A 19,441-nucleotide genomic window follows, 5' to 3' on the forward strand; every position below is an offset into this window, starting at 1 on the left:
CGGTATCCTGGCCAAATCTGCCCACTGGCCTCAGTCCATCATGGCCTCCTAACATAGCCATCATTAGCCTCCTAACATCATAACTGGCTTTATCACTCTGTCTCCTCTCCACCAATCAGCTGGTGTGTGATCTGGCTCAATGGCTGTCTCGCCATCCAGTTGGATGCTGCACCCTGGTGGTGAATGAGGAGATTCGCTCCAATGTGTACAGCGCTTTGAGTGTTCAGAAAAGAGCTATATGAATGTAACGCCCCATTCACACAGGGCGTCAGTGTCAACGCTTCGCCTTTACTTTGAATAGGTGACGTCAGGTGTTGCCGAACTGCATTGTGGATCCGTCGGCGCCGCTTCAGAGGCGTTGCTCACTGCAGAAGTTGGGACTTGCTCAACTTTTCAAGCGCCAACAGAAGCGTCAGCAAATCAGATCGCTGTATGCAAATACACCAGCTAGACAGTGGCCTATTGCTGACTGAATTTCATTGGCTGACGCTGCTATGACGATCGCGTCAGCCCCAACTTCAGACACGCCTTCAGTCAAGCATTGACGCTGATGCCCCGTGTGAATGTGGCGTAACTCTACCCAAGCCCTTTTCCCTATCTTTCTGAATGAAACGCCTACTTTACTACACCCAATCAGCTCGCAGTAGAAAAAACAAGCCACGCCCACTGTTTTCTTATTTAATATTCAGTTTCTCTAGGAACTGCGTCGCAATACAAAAACACTGTTGCAGCACTGTTTTCACCCTTGTGTGTGTTGCAGGTAGCAGAGCTGGAGAGACGTCTAGCAGAGCTGGAGACTGCGGTGGGGTCTGGGTCAGACAAACGGGTGAGCCAAAAACACTATGAGTTTAGTCTAAAAACACTTACTGGACTGAGGCCTGTGCAATATGAACAGATATACATATAGTAATGTATATATAGTTACAGAGAAAATGATCAGCCCAGTTTTTTAATTTTTAAATACTTCCCGGATTCCTGTTTCATAGAATGTTTTAGTAAATTTTTAAACATAATAACTAAATTATTTTCTTTGCCATACCTTAGCCAAAGTTTTGAATGAGATAAGCTAATTAAAAACCAAAGAATATAACATTATATATATATATATATATATATATATATATGGATATAGATATAGATATAGATATATATATGGATATAGATATATATATATATATATATATATATATGGATATAGATATAGATATATATATATATATATGGATATAGATATAGATTATTGTTAATTTGGAACCAGGTTATATAAGGGTGCTTTCACACCTACACTTTTGTTTCGGAACGTGTCTCGTTTGCCCAGTTAGCGCGGTTCGTTTGGCATATGTGAACAGGGCAATCGCGCTCTGTTCCGCGCCAAAGTAATCGCTTCGAGATCGCTTGAATGAGGTGGTCTCGGCTCGATTGAAACGAACCCTGGAGCGGATCGATTGCAGTGAGAAAGCGATCCGATCCGAGCGCGGTTATATCACAGTGTTTGTGGATATGTAATAGGCTTACGGCTATATGAAGAGAGAATTATGAGTATGGCGGGAAGTTTCGCGAGTCTCCGGATGCCCGCAAACGAGTGATGATCTCCCGGTAATCTCACGTCTCCCTCCCGGTCCTCAAATAGGTATCGTTGCGCACCCTTCTCACTCCTCCCCACCGCATCTCTCCTCAGACACGTTGCGCGCATACACCCTGTTAATCACCACCAAACCACCACCTCTCCTGACAGCTGAGCGGGACGCTGCAAAATAAACCCTGACACTCTGACCAATGTAAGGAGAGTTTACTCACACGTGACTTATTTTAGCTCTTTTGGTCCGATTAGAAACTTTGCCGTGTGAAAGCGAACCGCTCCAAGAGCAAAGAGCAACAATGTAACAACTGTAATCTCTGTTTCAGAACAACTGAATCGATTCACAGGTGTGAAAGCACCCTAAATGTATATTCCCACAGGGGCTTATAATAATAATAACCCAAATCCAGGTAGAACCACTTGTTTAGTAAACAAAGCTACAGCAGGTCTCTTATTTAATATATCCACTAAAAGACAAAGAAAATATTACTGTACAAATTGCATTGTGCAGTATATACAGTGATATATACTGTACGTACATACAAACACACATATTTATATTTACGTCTGGGGAAAATGTACGTTTTTAGATTTCATGTATTAGACTTTTAATTTGACTCTTATTTTTCTCTTTGCTTCAGTAAAGTTTTATTTATTTATTTATTTATTTATATTTTAATGAACTGATTGATTTTTCTGACTGTGTGTGTGTGTTTTCAGGGGCCGCTCAGCTCCGGGGTTCAGGGCTCCAGTCTGACGGTAAAGCACTGATCAACATCTCCACTGATGGACACATCTATTATTATTAATGCATGATACTGTAAAAGACTGGCAAATGCACACGAGCTGCTGTGCAACCAACAAAACCTACAACAAAACCCAACACACACATTTGTAAGTGAGGTGACATCTGCTGTGATGGCCGTGATAACATGCGGTGTTGATCTGTGTCCATAGGAGACTTTAGAGCTGCTGCAGGCGCGGGTCAGTGCTCTGGACGCTGCTACACTGGACCAGGTGGAGGCCAGACTACAGGTGAAACACACACACATACGCAGATCACACTGATTAAGCCTTTATTAGGCAGTCTTATAACATTCCAGGGTTCCATCCCAGTAAGTAATTCAAAAGCTGTTTTCCGTCTAAAGTTGTGAAATAGATTTGTGCACAAAAATGGAATATTGCTAAAAAACATAACGAATAAAGCAGCATTTTTATCCAACGAGTCAAAGACAATCAAAAAGTCTATCTAATAAATATAATATTACCTATTGTTGTTGTTATTATCATTTATTTATTTTTGAAATGTGACTCTGGACCGCATAAGCAGTCGTAAATCTTCTGAAGTTGAGATTTCTGGGCTGAATAAATCATCTTTCCATTGACGTTTGGTCTGTTAGGGTGGATAATATTTAGCTGAAATGCAATTATTAGACGATCTGGATTCTGAGGGTTTTAAACAAATCTAAATATTGAGAAAATCATCTTTAACGTTGAAGGAATTAGGTTTTTAGCAGTGCACAGTACTCAACAAAAATTGAGTTTTGATCATAGACTGTAAAATATATGGACGTAGTGTCCGTGACGTCGACCATAGGTTTCTGAACACTGCAAAAGAAGCCACAAGTAGGCGTGGCCAACCGTCGCCTTTTTGTCCGCCCGTCATCGCACCCACGGCGGGATACCAAACAAGGGCAAAGAGGCGGAGAGTGGGCGGAGCTACAGACACCTGGCTTAAACAGACGTTACTTTGGGAGAACGCTTAATACCTGCAACTTGTTTGTGTTATGAACACATGTGTTTGGTTGTTCACTACATCAATAAAGTGTTTAGCCTTTTAAAAATACTGCTGTAATACACTGAGCCACTAAACATTGTTCTTATGACGTTTTTCAACAGGAGGAAAACGCGAATTACTTCCAAACACTTCAGATATAGTCTGTGTTAGTAAATGTAAGACTATTGATGAAATCCAGCATAACACTGTATGACAACGCTTCAGATGACTGATCTAGAGCCCACAGCTAATCAATCTGACAGATTCTGGAGTGCATTACAGCTCTAAAAAAAACGTTATAAATGATCCTAAATAAAACAAATACATTTAAAGAGATGGTATACATCTTTACTTACATGTGAAACGGAGGCCACGTGAATGGTTTGTGAGCACAATTAAGTGCACTCAGCATGCCATGCCATCTAATAATTGTAGGAAACAAGTCCAAAAGGCAACTGACTGTGTAAAGCCACATAAAACAACACAGAAATACGATAAATATGACGAAATCAGCGGCTAACCTGCAGGATTCAGCTGAGGTGACGTGACGGCGACCAACGAGACCTAGCTGTCACTCAAGTGGCCACGCCCTTAATTATGCAAACTTAATATCACTTAATATAGAGGAAACCATTGAGTTATAAAAATATTCACCCCCTCACAGTTGTCATGAAGGGTAATATTAGCTGTATGAACCGAAATTGCTCTTTGTACCAGGCTGTAAACACCTTTTTTTCTGCTGTAAAGCTGGCCATTCTAACAGTGGGCTCAATTGAAATTTGCTCCATATTGAAATGCTCCATTTGGATGAATTGCAGTTTCAGTTGCTTCCTTATTGGCTTCCCGAGGGAGAGCGGGAGGTTGCCGCTTGGTTTTGATATGTTTATAATATATCAATATCAGAGAATTTACAAAGTGTCTTAAATGAGATTGATCTGTATTTAATAGTCTTATGATTTTTGGCATAAAATAAAAATCTATTTGTTTGACTTTTCCCACACACATACCGCTGCAGCTTGACTGATTTTGTGCTTCCAGAGAGTTTTAGATGAACCTTTAATGTCGTTATTGTGTAGTGTAAATCTAGAGTCAGTATTGGACACTAAACGCTTGTTTTCTGACTGCTTCCAGAGTGTTTTGGGGAAGATGAATGAAATTGCCAAACACAAGGCGACGATGGAGGACGCAGAGACTCAGAGTAAAGTAAGTGTGGAGTCCAGATGATGATGATGAACAAACGTTTCACAGCACAATTGAGCACACCCCATTTTAAAAATGACTATTTTTATCCATTTCTCAGTAAATATTGACTATATATTTTGGTGCTTTTAAGCAGAACAGTTTATTGAACAGATATATACGACGAACATCTTTAGGAATCGAGATATAATACATTTAAATTCAAGAGTTGTTATTGCAATAAAAAAAATTATAAACTACACTGTTTGAAAATAAATGTAATATTTTTGTGTGTTTCTCTTGATTTTTCCTGTTTATTAAACGTATATTAAGATTTTTAATACGTATAATTACAATTAATTTAAAACTATTAATTTAAAAGGGAGATATAAACATTAGACACTAATAATTGTTTTAAACTGTCATGAGTACAGTTGTGACCAAATAAATTTTAATTATAAATTTCCCAATCTTGTGTGTGTTTGTGTATGCTTCTGCATGTGTCTGTCTGTCTATGTTTGCATGCACGTGTGTGTGTGTGTGTGCAGGTGTCTCAGCTGTATGATGTGGTGCAGAAGTGGGATGCGATGGCCACTTCTCTCCCGCAGGTGGTGCAGAGACTGACTGCGGTCCGAGAGCTGCATGAGCAGGGTAACACTGTGTTTACAGCAGTATTACTGCATCATACACATCAGTACTACAGCTGCTATAAGGTCTGGGAGTCAAATACTTTAATGATTAAAAAGAATATCTAAATTATGGATGTAATAGCATAACACAAAATATTGTTTGCAAGATCACCTGATTCTCTGCTCTTTATTTGATTGGTTATTTAAGAAGACTAATATTGCTACATGAAATATGACTTTATTTCACTTTATGTACTTCTATAAACATATTTACTGTGTTTTATATAGTTATTAATAATCATATATATTTTTAAATGATTATATTATTATTATTATTATTATTACTGTTATTATTACTATTATTATTAGTATCACTATTGTTATTATCACTATTATTATTATTATTAATATTACTAATGTTATTATTATTACTATTATTATTATTATTATTATTATTATTATTATAACTACTACCATTAATATTTATATTATTATTACTACCACTATTATTACTACTATTGTTATTATTACTACTTCTATTATTATTATTATCACTACTATTATTATTATTAATATTATCACTATTACTATTATTATGATCACTACTATTAATATTATTATTAATATTATCACTACTATTATTATTATTATCACTACTATTATTATTTTTATTATTAATATTATCACTACTATTATTATTATTATCACTACTATTATTATTTTTATTATTAATATTATCACTACTATTATTATTATCACTACTGCTATTATTATTATTATTACTTCTATTATTATTATTATTATTATTATTATTATTATGATCACTACTATTATTATTATTATCATTACTACTATTATTATTATTATTATTACTGTTAATATGTAAACAGAGTGCAGTGTATGTGTGTTAAGATGTGTGTGTGTGTGTTTGTGTGTTTTTAGCGATGCAGTTTGGGCAGCTCCTGACTCACCTGGACACGACGCAGCAGATGATCAACAACTCACTGAAGGACAACAGCACACTCCTGACACAGGTCACACACACATACACAAACAATCCTTTACTTTTAAACACACTCAATCCTTCATTTGTAAACACACACACTCCCTGACAAAAGTCTTGTCGCCTATCCAAGTTTTAGGATAATTAATATATTAATTATAATATATTAATTAATATAACTAATAACTTGATATCTAGTTGATCGTTTGGTATGACAAGTGGCTCATATGAAAGGTGAAGGCCTCTAGATTTTGCTTATTTGAGCTCAATAAAATCTGATCATGTCTTGATTATTAATGATTTCATTAGGACAGTAAGCTCTGACTAAAGTCTCATGACTATATTCTATACTGGATATTATTTCTGTTTAAAGTCCTGCTGCAGTGGAGACAGAATGAATATTGTGTCTGACTCCATCATGAGCTTGCAGGACTGCATCCATACATCTCTGACATGACTCACATCACTGATTAATAAAGTCATCTGGAATGAAGAAGAAAGCGTTCAGCAGGATCCCAGAGCTCATCAAGAGTCTTTGTGTTCATCTTTAACACCTCCTCCTTCATCATGCTCAATAATGTTGATGTCTGGTGACTGGGCTTGAGTATATATATACATATATATATATATATATATATATATATATATATATATATAGCAGTTATATGTGTGTGTGTGTGTGTGTGTGTGTGTGTGTGTGTGTGTGTGTGTGTGTGTGTGTGTGTGTGTGTGTGTGTGTGTGTGTGTGTGTGTGTGTTTGTGTGTGCTTCTGCATGTGTCTGTCTGTCTATGTTTGCGTGCACGTGTGTGTGTGTGTGTGTGTGTGTGTGTGTGTGTATATATATATATATATATATATATATATATATATATATATATATATATTAATTATTTAACTGCTATTCAAATATATTAATAATTAATCCTCTCTTTATACAATTTATTAAGTTAAATTAAATAGTCAGGCGCTTACCCAAGGAGCTTCAGGTGGTTTGAAAGACCAAAAGTTTGATTATTATTATTATATTTGAATTTATCTTATCATTCAAATGGCCAAATTCTCACTGAGGAAGGTTGAATCATGCGCTGGCCAGTTGTTTATTTGCCTATAGGCTTCAGTTTTTAATTTAAATCAAGTTTTAACAGATTTCCCAAAGAAAACTTTTTTCAGACTTTTATATTTGAAGAGTTCAGATGCAAAAACCTCTATATGCCATTTAATATTTGCTTCTAAAATGAGCATTTTCTCCAACTTCTGTGTGAGGATTTAACTTTTATAGTGACGAATGCGTTCTTTTCATTGCCCTTAAAGTAAATAACTGAACATAAATATAAGAGGCTGAGAAAAATGCTCATTTACATGGCAGTTAGAGCTTTTGGCATCTGAACTCTTCTTTATTCTAAGAACTTAAAGTTTTTTTTATTATTTATGAAACTGTAATGAAACCTACAGTGTAAATGCACATGTGTAAATAAAGTAATCTGACAAAATGGTAGGAAACATCAAAAATATCCAATAATCAAACTATCCAACAAGATAATCCAGCACAAATTAGTTCTTAATATGTCACTAAAATGTAATATTTATACCTTAATTAATAAGAAGGAATAATTAATCAGATGAATAAAAGGTGCAGTTTTTCAGAAAACAAATAACCTCTCCTTTCAATAAGCTGGCCACAGGCCTAAAAGTGTAATGTTAAAGTAATGTTAATGAACTGATGAAGAGAGAGATTAATAAACACTTTCGTTCATTTTTTGTACAAGTTAAACATGTAGTATTATTAAAAGATGGAGCAATATTTTGTGAGATATTGTAGTTATTCTGACCTACTCTAGAGATTAGGAGAACTGGCAGGGTCATATACCTTTACAGGTGTTTATTCTGCAGTTAGTTTTCAGAAAATATTGTATAATAATTAGGGGTGTCAAAATTAATTGATTCTTCGGTGCACTGCGATGCAGACGTGAACAATTCGGTATCGGTTCAGTAATAATCATAACCGGTTATTACTGACGTCATTTACCTCATAAGCGCTCTGTTGCGAGGGAGGCGATCGCGAGTATTTACAGCGCTTTAACTACTTAAAACTCATAAACTGTGCACAATTTCACTGTGTGAGTTTGAGAATGAAAGTAGCCTACTCCATTTCTCTCTCTCTCTCTCTTGCTCGCTCTGCCTCTGTCTCTCTCTCTCTCTCTTTCTCACACACACACACACACACACAGTGGCCCATTTGACCTGCTGGCGTGGCTTTTCTTCTCCTCTCGGCTGTTTTACAGCATTACGTTTGGATACAGAAACGAGCGCATGTCTGCAGAGTTTTCTCCACCATGTCTATCATACATCAGCTGTGAGATCGCCGCTGCCACCTGCTGCTTATCATTCATCTGAAGAGCGCAGCGCGCAAGAGCCAATCGCAACCGTTTTTGTTGAGGGTGTGACCAATCAAAGAGGTGTGAGAGAACTAGACAAGGATCAGAAATTGAGCTGGATGTTTATATTTGTTTATATTATTTGCTAAATGCTCATTTTGTTTAAAGTTACAGTTTATATATCTGACTGTTTGTATTAAACGACAAAATTGTATTACAAATAGTATATAAATATATTCATACATTTTAATACAAGAAATGCTGCTGTGAAGAAAATATAAAAGCACCGTCAATGCACCGTGATGCACCGAAATATCGAATTGAACCGAATCGATGGCATGATAATCGTAACCGAACCGAACCGTGAGACTAGTGTAGGTTCACAGCTCTAATAATAATATATCAGTCTGCTTTAACGTTAAACTGACTATAAATGCGGCGAAAACACTAGCAATAGCGGCATTATCATGATGAACTCGCTCAGTATAGGGAACTTCAGCTTATGTGACTTACACTTTTCGTTGAAAAACGATCTTTATGTCCACCTTTTTCTGCTACCGCCATCCTCACTTGTGCGTGTCACACACCTCACACACATCGGGAAATTCCCCCCGAGCAGTTGCTTTGGCGCTCATTGTATCTGAAAGCAGCGTCTCACGTGACAGCAGGGAAAGGCACAGCCAATCACAATGTTCATATGTGTTTGAGGGCGGTGCGACTCAAGGAGAGAACGTGATTTAACCCTTTCGGCATGTCTCAGTTTATACTGAGCGCAATGTTGTTTTTAAGTGAGTTAATTTATTGGTGGGGACATTTCAGTATTTGGTGGATATTGGTGGGGACACGTCCTCTCCATCCACCCTAAATCTACGCCCTTGCCGTAGTGTATGAGTATGAGTGTGTATGGGTGTTTCCCAGTGATGGGTTGCAGCTGGAAGGGCATCTGCTGCATAAAACACATGCTGGATAAGTTGGCGGTTCATTCTGCTGTGGCGACCCTGGACTAATAAAGGAACTAAGGCGAAAAGAAAATGTATGAATGAACATGTTCATATACCGTGGTAAATGTTTGGCTCAGTATTAGTTGATGTTAGTAAATGCATTACCTTTATTGTAAAGTGTGAGCGTTTCCTACTGTCGAATGATCAGGTGTGTATTTACTCATGACATCCTCCATCTCTCTCTGACTGACTGCAGGTCCAGCAGACCATGAAGGAGAACCTGCTGGCCGTGGAGGAAAACTTCTCAGCGCTGGACCAGAGGATGAAGAAACTCAACAAGTAGATGCTTCCCGTCCACAAAAGCAGACCAAGGTGGAGACCAAACCACAGCTTCACCCTTTATCATTCACACAGACTCTGAAACTCACAAACGTCTGAATCTGAACATAATGAAGACCCGAAGAGAGTTTTCCCGCACCTCCATCGTGCATTGTGTAAATATAGAGGCGCACACTGCAGGACACAGGCTTTCCACTCAGTGTGCATCTCGATTCTAGTCTGAATATCTAAACACTCTTAAATCAAGAAGCGTTTTTCAGACTAGTAACAATTATAATCTTGTTTTCAGCAGTATTGAGGTGAGTTTGTTCTAAATAATCTGCCTATGGTGTTCGAAAAATAATGTTTATTCTGTAAAATAAGATTATTCCACTCCATTGGTGGATTATTGTGCTTGTTTTAAGGACAAACTCACTTCATTATTGCTGAAAACAACACAGAAAATGCTTCTTAATTCAAGAGTTTGTTGCTATATGGACTGCAAACAGGACACAAACTCTGAGTAAAGGCTCTTTGCAGTGTGTTGTGCTGATCTTGTTCTCATGAGAGATTGCTTGTAACCGTTATTGTATTATTAATGTGGTGTTCAGTCCACAAATGATGACCAGTTTCAATATAGAATTTCACATGCTTCTCTGGATAATAAACAGCTTCCAGAATGACGGCTCATGGTGTTGTTTCTCACTGTTTATTTTCACCCCATCATGATGATGAAGACACTGATTTTAGAGCTTTCGTTTTAATCGTCAGCAATTTTATCAACAATATTCAAGCTCATATGTATATCCAATCAAGAAGGTCGCTGGTTCGAGCCCCAGCTGGGTCAGTTTGTGCTTATTTGAGTTACTGTTGCCTTTCTATCAGCTGGAACCAGTCTGGCCATTCTCCTCTGACCTCATCAACAAGGCATTTGCGCCCACAGAACTGCCGCTCACTGGATATTTCCTCTGTGTCGGAGCATTCTCTGTAAACCCTAGAGATGGTTGTGCGTGAAAATCCCAGATCAGCAGTTTCTGAAATGCTCAGTCTGGCAGCAACAACCATGCCACATTCAAAGTCACTTAAATCCCCTTTCTTCCCCATTCTGATGCTCAGTTTGACCTGCAGCAGATCGTCTTGATCATGTCTACATGCCTAAATGCATTGAGCTGCTGCCATGTGATTGGCTGATTAGAAATTTGCGTTAACAAGCAGCTGGACAGGTGTACCTAATAAAGTGGCCAGTGAGTGTATATTCCTTAAGGACAAGTAAACATTTCTTTAAAAAAACACACACACACACACAAATAATCTAGCAGTAGACGTCTCATCTCATTTAAAACATTTTAATTTGTTAAATAAAACGAAAAAAAATCAACTCCCGATAAAAAGGAAATGCTACTTGTTCACAATCTCAAAGTATTTTCTTTACAAATCAAACATGAATATGAGAAAGGAAAGGTTCTGTCGGGTTTTCCCCTGCAGGAGAAATATTTTACAAATTGATCATTTTTTTTTTGTTTTCCTAAAAAAGGTGTACAAAATAAAATACTAAAACTGTACATATTTACAGAAAGTCAATAGTAAAATTGCATAATCAGCCTCATTATTAAATCATCATTTTAAATATTCAGTAATATTCTTGTGCCTGTGTTGATGAACTCTGGGAAACACAGTCCTGATCCACGACTAAAGCCTACAGACCTACAAATACACAATACACACACTCCTGCTTCTCTCTCTCAAACACACACACAGAAAAAACACAGACAACACAGAGTCATGCATAAAACTGACTCTCAATCTGTTGGTGAAAGGGGTTAGGACTGAAGGATTGTGGGAAATCAAAGAGCCAAGAGAAAAATGATAGTAAAAATAGATGGAGAATTTATAGTCATTATTATATTAGTGTTGTGTGTGCTCCATATGCATGCACTGGCTGTGACGCATGAGGACTGATGTTTGCAGACTGTCAGCGATGTGTCTCTTCTGTTAAAACCACAACAGGAAAAATTTACAGCGGCCGACAGAGCTTAACGTGCTGCAATTTAAGAAAACTTATCTTCATCGGTTTGATATTAAACATTAGAAAATGCGCAGCATTCTCACACAATGCAAACAAATTTACAAAAACGCGCTGCAATTTCACAACGCAAACAAATTTACTAAAACGCGCTGCAATTTTTGCGCGTTTTTGAAATTTGTTTGCGTTGTGAGAATGCAGCGTGTTTTATTAATCTGTTTGCGTTGTGTGAAAATGCAGGCATTATCGTAAATTTGTTTGCGTTGTGTGAAAATGCAGGCATTATCGTAAATTTGTTTGCATTGTGAGAATGCAGGCGTTATCGTAAATTTGTTTGCGTTGTGAGAATGCAGGCGTTATCGTAAATTTGTTTGCATTGTGAGAATGCAGGCATTATCGTAAATTTGTTTGCGTTGTGTGAAAATGCAGGCATTATCGTAAATTTGTTTGCATTGTGAGAATGCAGGCGTTATCGTAAATTTGTTTGCGTTGTGAGAATGCAGGCGTTATCGTAAATTTGTTTGCATTGTGAGAATGCAGGCATTATCGTAAATTTGTTTGCATTGTGAGAAGGCAGGCGTTATCGTAAATTTGTTCGCATTGTGAGAATGCAGGCGTTATCGTAAATTTGTTTGCATTGTGAGAAGGCAGGCGTTATCGTAAATTTGTTCGCATTGTGAGAATGCAGGCGTTATCGTAAATTTGTTTGCATTGTGAGAATGCAGGCGTTATAGTAAATTTGTTTGCGTTGTGAGAAAATGCAAGCGTTATCGTAAATTTGTTTGCATTGTGAGAATGCAGGCGTTATCGTAAATTTGTTTGCATTGTGAGAAAATGCAGGCGTTATCGTAAATTTGTTTGCGTTGTGAGAATGCAGGCGTTATCGTAAATTTGTTTGCGTTGTGAGAATGCAGGCGTTATCGTAAATTTGTTTGCATTGTGAGAAAATGCAGGCGTTATCGTAAATTTGTTTGCATTGTGAGAATGCAGGCGTTATCGTAAATTTGTTTGCATTGTGAGAATGCAGGCGTTATCGTAAATTTGTTTGCGTTGTGAGAATGCAGGCGTTATCGTAAATTTGTTTGCATTGTGAGAAAATGCAGGCGTTATCGTAAATTTGTTTGCGTTGTGAGAATGCAGGCGTTATCGTAAATTTGTTTGCGTTGTGAGAATGCAGGCGTTATCGTAAATTTGTTTGCATTGTGAGAATGCAGGCGTTATCGTAAATTTGTTTGCGTTGTGAGAATGCAGGCGTTATCGTAAATTTGTTTGCGTTGTGAGAAAATGCAGGCGTTATCGTAAATTTGTTTGCATTGTGAGATGCAGGCGTTATCGTAAATTTGTTTGCATTGTGAGAATGCAGGCGTTATCGTAAATTTGTTTGCGTTGTGAGAAAATGCAGGCGTTATCGTAAATTTGTTTGCATTGTGAGATGCAGGCATTATGCAGAGCGTTTTCTTATGTGTTTTTTGTAGTTGCATGTGTTTTCTTAAATTGCAGCAAGTGAAGCTCTCTCGGCCACCAGAGAAATTAGTGTCGGGGATGTTATGTTTGTTTTTCTGTTTGGTGCAAATTTATAAAACATTCCTATAAATAAAGTGTATATATATATATATATATATATATATATATATATATATATATATATATATATATATATATATATATATATATATATATATATATATATATATGGTAAAATGTAAGGGGAAAAATGTAATTCATGAAGAACTTTTTTTTTTTGGTAGTTTTCCAGCAAATAAAAAATCCAAAATTCTGCTATGAAGAAACATTGAATGGCAAAAATAAAAATAGTAGCAGTAATAATAATAATAATATTAATGCCTTTTTGGGGCATAAATTCATTTAAATGTTTGAGTTTTTTGTTAATTTAAAAAACTAAATTATTTTAGTTTTATTTTTTATAAAAAAAAAAAATTTGTTTAAAACTAATTTATATTAGTTTTATTTCATATAAAACTTATTTGCTGGACAATTCATATTCATAAAAATGAGATGAATTTTTGTTTAATGATTTTAAGTCAAAGTTTTTTTGCTGAAAATGGAGCTTAAAAAACTAAAACCAAAAAAATCTGATAATTCTTCAGAAAAGAATCTGTTAATATGTTATTGATATATTATGGTAATATATTTATATTAATATAATTCATTCACTTTCCTTCAATTTAGCTCAATTTAGTTCAATTTATTGAACCACCAACTTATCCAGCATATGCTTTACACAGCGGATGCCTTTCCAGCTGCAACCCAGTACTGGGAAACACCCATACGCTCTCATTCACACACACACACTCATTCACTACAGCAGGTTTAGTTTATCATTTCCCCTATAGCACATGTGTTTGTACTGTGGGGGAAACCGGAGCACCTGGAGGAAACCCACGCCAACACGGGGTGAGTGTGGATGAGTATTTTGTGTATGGGTGTTTCCCAGTACTAAGTTGCAGCTGGAAGGGCATCTGCTGTATAAAATATATGCTGGAATAGTTGGTGGTTCATTCCACTGTGGCAACCCCTGATGAATAAGGGATTAAGCTGAAGGAAAATGAATGAATGAATGAGACAGAGAGACACACACACAGGTTGAGCGAGAGCGAGACAGAGTGAGCGACATTCAGACACACACACACACACACAAAGAGGGGAGAGAGAGACTGACACACAGATAGAGCAAGAGGCATTGAGACAGACAGCAAGCAATATTCAGACACACACACACACACACACACAAAGTGAGTGAGAGATGTTCAGACACACACACACACACACACACACACACAAAGTGAGTGAGAGATGTTCAGACACACACACACACACACACACACACACACAAACAGGCGTGACTCTTCACAGTGGCTGATGTAGTGCTGGTGTTGTTCAGCGCAGGACGCGGCGTCTCTTTCCTCTGCTGGAGCGAGATGATCTGGACACCAAGATCTGCGCGCACACACACACACACACACACACACACACACACACACACACACACAGGTCAACACAAACACATGTACATATACAGCTGAAGGTGTGTGAAATGTGTGTGTTCCCTCACTGCAGAGGCCGAAGGCTCCTCAATGATGCTGTCGATGCCGCCGGGCAGATCTGAACCCATCTGAAGCCTGAGGATGAGGAGAAAGATGAAGACGGGATAAGAAAGAGGAGTAAAGGCTCTGCAGTGAACGAAGAAGAGGATGAAGAACTCACGTCTGTTTCCTCTTGCGCCCCCTTCTGGATCCTGTGTGCACGTCTTCAGCCTTCACACACACACACACACACACATTAAGAGTGTGTAATTCAGCAGGTTATTAAAGCACACAAAGAGCACGTTTACATGGACACCAATCATCTGACTTTAATACGATTAAGACAATACTCTGATTAAGAGTCGACCATGTGAACTGAGATTATTTCAAACATTTTTAATGAAGCTAAATCTGAAGCTAAAAAGATTTATTTAAAAAAACTAAAATAAAATGAGAAAAGCACAAAAACACTGGTAAAAACCATAGACTGTAAAATATATGGACGTTGTGTCCGTGACGTCACTCATAGGTTTCTAAAGAGCGCAAAAGAAGCCACAAGCAGGCGTGGCCAACCGCCGCCATTTTGTTCGCGCGTCACCACACCGACGGCGGGATACCAAACAAGGGCAAAGAGGCGGAGAGTGGGCGGAGCTACAGACACCTGCTGGCATTTAGCTTGGACCTGGTTCAGACACACTTTACTTTGGGAGAAACGCTTAATACTTTACCACCTGCGACTCGCTTGTGTTCTGAACACTTGTGCTTGGCTGTTCACTACATCAATAAAGTGTTTAGACTTTTAAAAACACTGCTGTAATACACTGAGCCACTAAACATTGTTCTTATGACGTTTTTCAACAGGAGGAAAACGCAAATCACTTCCAAACACTTCAGATATAGTCTGTGTTAGTAAATGCAGGACTATTGATGAAATCCAGCATAACACTGTATGACAACGCTTCAGATGACTGATCTAGAGCCTGCAGCTAATCAATCTGACAGATTCTGGAGTGCATTACAGCTCTAAATATAAATATAAACGATAAATGATCTTAAATAAAACAAATACATGTATAGAGATGGTATATAAGTATATAACTTTACTCACATGGGAAACGGAGGCCATGTGAATGGTTTGTGAGCACAATTAAGTGCCCTCAGCATGCCATGCCATCTAATAATTGTAGGAAACAAGTCCAAAAGGCAACTGACTGTGTAAAGTCACATAAAACAACACAGAAATACGATAAATATGCTGAGATCAGTGGCTAATCTGCAGGATTCAGCTGAGGTGACGTGACGGCGACCAACGAGACCTAGCTGTCACTCAAGTGGCCACGCCCTTAATTATGCAAACTTAATATCACTTAATATAGAGGAAACGGACGAGTTATAAAAATATTCACCCCCTCACAGTTGTCATGAAGGGTAATATTAGCTGTATTAACCAAAATCTTTGTTTGTGTCAGGCTGTAAACACCTTTTTTTCTGCTGTAAAGTTGGCCATTCTAACAGTGGGCTCAATTGAATTTTGCTCTATTATGGAGCCAGGAGCGGCCAGGACTAGCGGAATTTCAGATGAATTGCAGTTTTAGTTACTTCCGTATTGGCTTCCTGAGGGAGAGCGGGAGGTTGCCGCTTGGTAAAAACTTACAGAAATATTCTCTCAAGACATCTATAAATACTTTTATAAAAAAAAAACAGAATAAAAGCAAATAAAACTTCTAAATTAAAACAAATATATGTAAAAAGGCAATTTAATGGATTATATGTGGCTAGTGTGAAGCCCTCACTGACCCTGATTTGCTCCGCGTGGCTGATATCTTCATCCTCGTCTCTGCTCGTCCTCTGTGTGGGACTCAGATACTCCTGCACTCCTGCATCTTCATCCTCATCCTCCTCCTCTTCTTCTTCTCCTCCTTCAGAGCGGAGGCCGTTGCTGAACACACAGTGTTTGGATGTGTGTGTTTTGGCCTCCTCTACTGTGAGTGCGTGTGCTCCGGCTGGCCTGCAGGGCGGCGGCGGCGAGTCTCCGCTGGGTTTGGGCGTCCCGCGGGCCGGAGACTGAGCCACATCCGGGCCTAGGCGGGACAAGTCAGGGTTGTGGACGGAGCAGGCGCGGCGTGGGCTCAGAGACGGAGGAGCGCTAGCCTGCTGGAGGAGCGCTGGGAAGGTCAGCGGGTTCGAGTCGGAGCCGCGTTCGCTCACCTGCAAGAACAACGCAATGTTTATTTTCACAGCACATTTCATTCATGGTGAGTGAGCGCCGCCTTGTGGTACCATCACAGAGAGACGATAAGTCCTTTAGAGTGCTTTTAAAGGGTCACGAAACACCAAAACACATTTTTTGAGCTGTTGACAGTCTTATATGTGTCCCACACTGCTAAAAACACTATTAGGACACCTATATTTCACTAAGAAGTGTAAATTGGTTGTTTTTGCGTTATTTCCAGCAAATTCGTACTTCTGGTTTGAAACGAATTTTTGAAGCTGCGTCACGGTCATGACATAATAGCGTGTATTCCAGCGTGTAGACTGAGCGTCTGTGCCAGAGTGTGTCTTATTACGTCTTACAGTGTGCTGCATTAATGCATGAGTAAAGCTTGGTTCAAACCAATCAGCGCGCTCTATTGTGCAACTTCATTAATATTCATTACTGTCACAGTGTTTAGACGACAGAGACGCCACGTTGTGTTGGCAAAACAAGCGTGAAGTGTTGCTTTTATAGTTTGCTGCAGTGAAGTTTTGTTTCCATTTTCTCTCTGTGAGAGCTCAGCTGGAGTCACGTGTGGATTAACAGTGTACGCGACGCTCGACAACAATAACTTACGTGTCTAAGGAGGAACATTGTTTACCTGAGAGCTGTTCTCATCTGCAAACGCTGAGATCTGGATTCGCTTTAGTCTCCTCTTAATAAAGACGCGGCTCTAGTTGCTGGTGATTGTCCTGTCTCTACAGATTTGGTAAGTGAGCGACCAGTGCTCTTTGTTTATTCAGTTTGTTCGTATCGAACTAAGTTAACTATTGCACCGAGTGTAAACATGTTAGCACCACAACCAAACTTTAACCTCGTGTAGGATTTTCACCGCATTTAGTGACCGGAATAACACACGCGGCTTTCTGACACTACCTGCCGTGTGCATGTAAGTTTCCGGGAAATGCGGAGGGTTTTTTTTCTCTCATTCGCCGTGCGGTATCAAACATTGCATGAAAAATACACGCTTAGAGCAGCTCCTCGAATCAAATATCTCGTTTGTTGCGAGGGACATGAATGAAATTCCCTGAATGAAAGAGCCAAACTGCAGTTAAAGTCCACCATTTAATAATTTGCCAAATAATTCAACTACAGATGTCCATGTAAACACAGTTACTTTCTCCCCTGTGTGTGTGTGTGTGTGTGTGTGTTTTGACTCTAATAACTCGGCGTGCCCAAATAGACACTCCTACACCATCCCACTTTAGTTCCTCCAACACTCCCCCTAAACAGAGCTGGACACGCCCACTTTTCAGACTTTTTCCAAAGTAGAGGTGTGAAAACACCCTGCTGAAACGAGGGGGTTTCATGGCCCTTTAAAACATTGAGTTTCACTTTTTAGTCGAAGCTCACTCACCTGCAGGAAGGAGGTGTAGATGGTGTCCATGAAGGATCCGTACGGATCGAACAGCCCTGGCGCCTCTCTCTGCTGCGACAGGGAATCATGAGGCGGAGCGGCGGCGTCCTGTGGCGGAGGAGTTTCATGCAGCGCTACGGGCTTTTCTCCCATGAGCGCCGGCGCCATCGTCAGCTGGGGAGAAGAAACAACAATAAACACTCGTGATGACGACAGAAGGCTGGTTTATACTAGAAGTGTCCGCTAGTCATCGCTGTGTTGGTGATGTTCATTTTGGGTGCACATGGTATGATGGAGCATACAACTTATTTTGTAACTTTATTCAGGGCTCCACATCCGAAGACGCACAACTTGGAGCCAAGTCTGGCCGAGCTGGGGGAATTTATGGCCCGTTTCCACAGAGGTACGGTACGGGTCAGTACAAGTCAACTTTATCAGGCTTGTGTTTCCACCATAGAATGTAAAATATATTGTAATGTAAATATATGTGACGTCACTCATAGGTTTCTAAAGAGCGCAAAAGAAGCCACAAGTAGGTGTGGCCAACCGTGACCATTTTGTTCGCGTATCATCACACCCACGGCGGGATCCCAAACAAGGGCAAAGAGGCGGAGAGTGGGCGGAGCTACAGACACCTGCTGGCATTTAGCTTGGACCTGGTTCAGACACACTTTACTTTGGGACGCTTAATACTTCATCACCTGCGACTCGTTTGTATTCTGACCACTTGTGCTTGGTTGTTCACTATATCAATAAAGTGTTTAGTCTTTTAAAAACACTGCTGTAATACACTGAGCCACTAAACATTGTTCTTATGACGTTTTTCAACAGGAGGAAAACGCAAATTACTTCCAAACACTTCAGATACAGTCTGTGTTAGTAAATGCAGGACTATTGATGAAATCCAGGATAACACTGTATGACAACGCTTCAGATGACTGATCTAGAGCCCACAGCTAAT

General features: G+C 38.9%; 2 protein-coding genes across 4 annotated transcripts in view; one reads left to right on the top strand and one right to left on the bottom strand.

The window, feature by feature from the left end:
• The window catches only part of dctn2 (dynactin 2 (p50)), a 35,539-nt gene extending 25,052 nt beyond the window's left edge, over positions 1-10,487 (top strand). The window contains exons 8-14 of one of the 2 annotated variants that reach the window (XM_005166169.5): positions 761-826; positions 2,300-2,338; positions 2,537-2,614; positions 4,488-4,559; positions 5,084-5,186; positions 6,107-6,198; positions 9,741-10,487. In XM_005166169.5, the coding sequence (XP_005166226.1) occupies positions 761-826; positions 2,300-2,338; positions 2,537-2,614; positions 4,488-4,559; positions 5,084-5,186; positions 6,107-6,198; positions 9,741-9,827 (537 nt within the window). In that variant the 3' untranslated portion in view covers positions 9,828-10,487. 2 annotated transcript variants of the gene reach the window in all.
• A 3,184-nt stretch (positions 10,488-13,671) lies between these two features.
• Positions 13,672-19,441, bottom strand: part of mbd6 (methyl-CpG binding domain protein 6) — a 39,568-nt gene continuing 33,798 nt past the window's right edge. For both annotated transcript variants that reach the window (XM_073954784.1, XM_685268.9), the window contains 5 exons: positions 18,481-18,654; positions 16,667-17,077; positions 15,051-15,100; positions 14,899-14,965; positions 13,672-14,783 (listed from right to left, as the gene is read on the bottom strand). In XM_073954784.1, coding sequence (XP_073810885.1) covers positions 14,724-14,783; positions 14,899-14,965; positions 15,051-15,100; positions 16,667-17,077; positions 18,481-18,654 — 762 coding nt within the window. In that variant the 3' untranslated portion in view covers positions 13,672-14,723. The remainder of the gene's footprint in view (positions 14,784-14,898; positions 14,966-15,050; positions 15,101-16,666; positions 17,078-18,480; positions 18,655-19,441) is intronic.

The sequence above is a fragment of the Danio rerio genome, chromosome 6, assembly GCF_049306965.1.
Source record: "Danio rerio strain Tuebingen ecotype United States chromosome 6, GRCz12tu, whole genome shotgun sequence".
Taxonomy (NCBI): domain Eukaryota; kingdom Metazoa; phylum Chordata; class Actinopteri; order Cypriniformes; family Danionidae; genus Danio; species Danio rerio.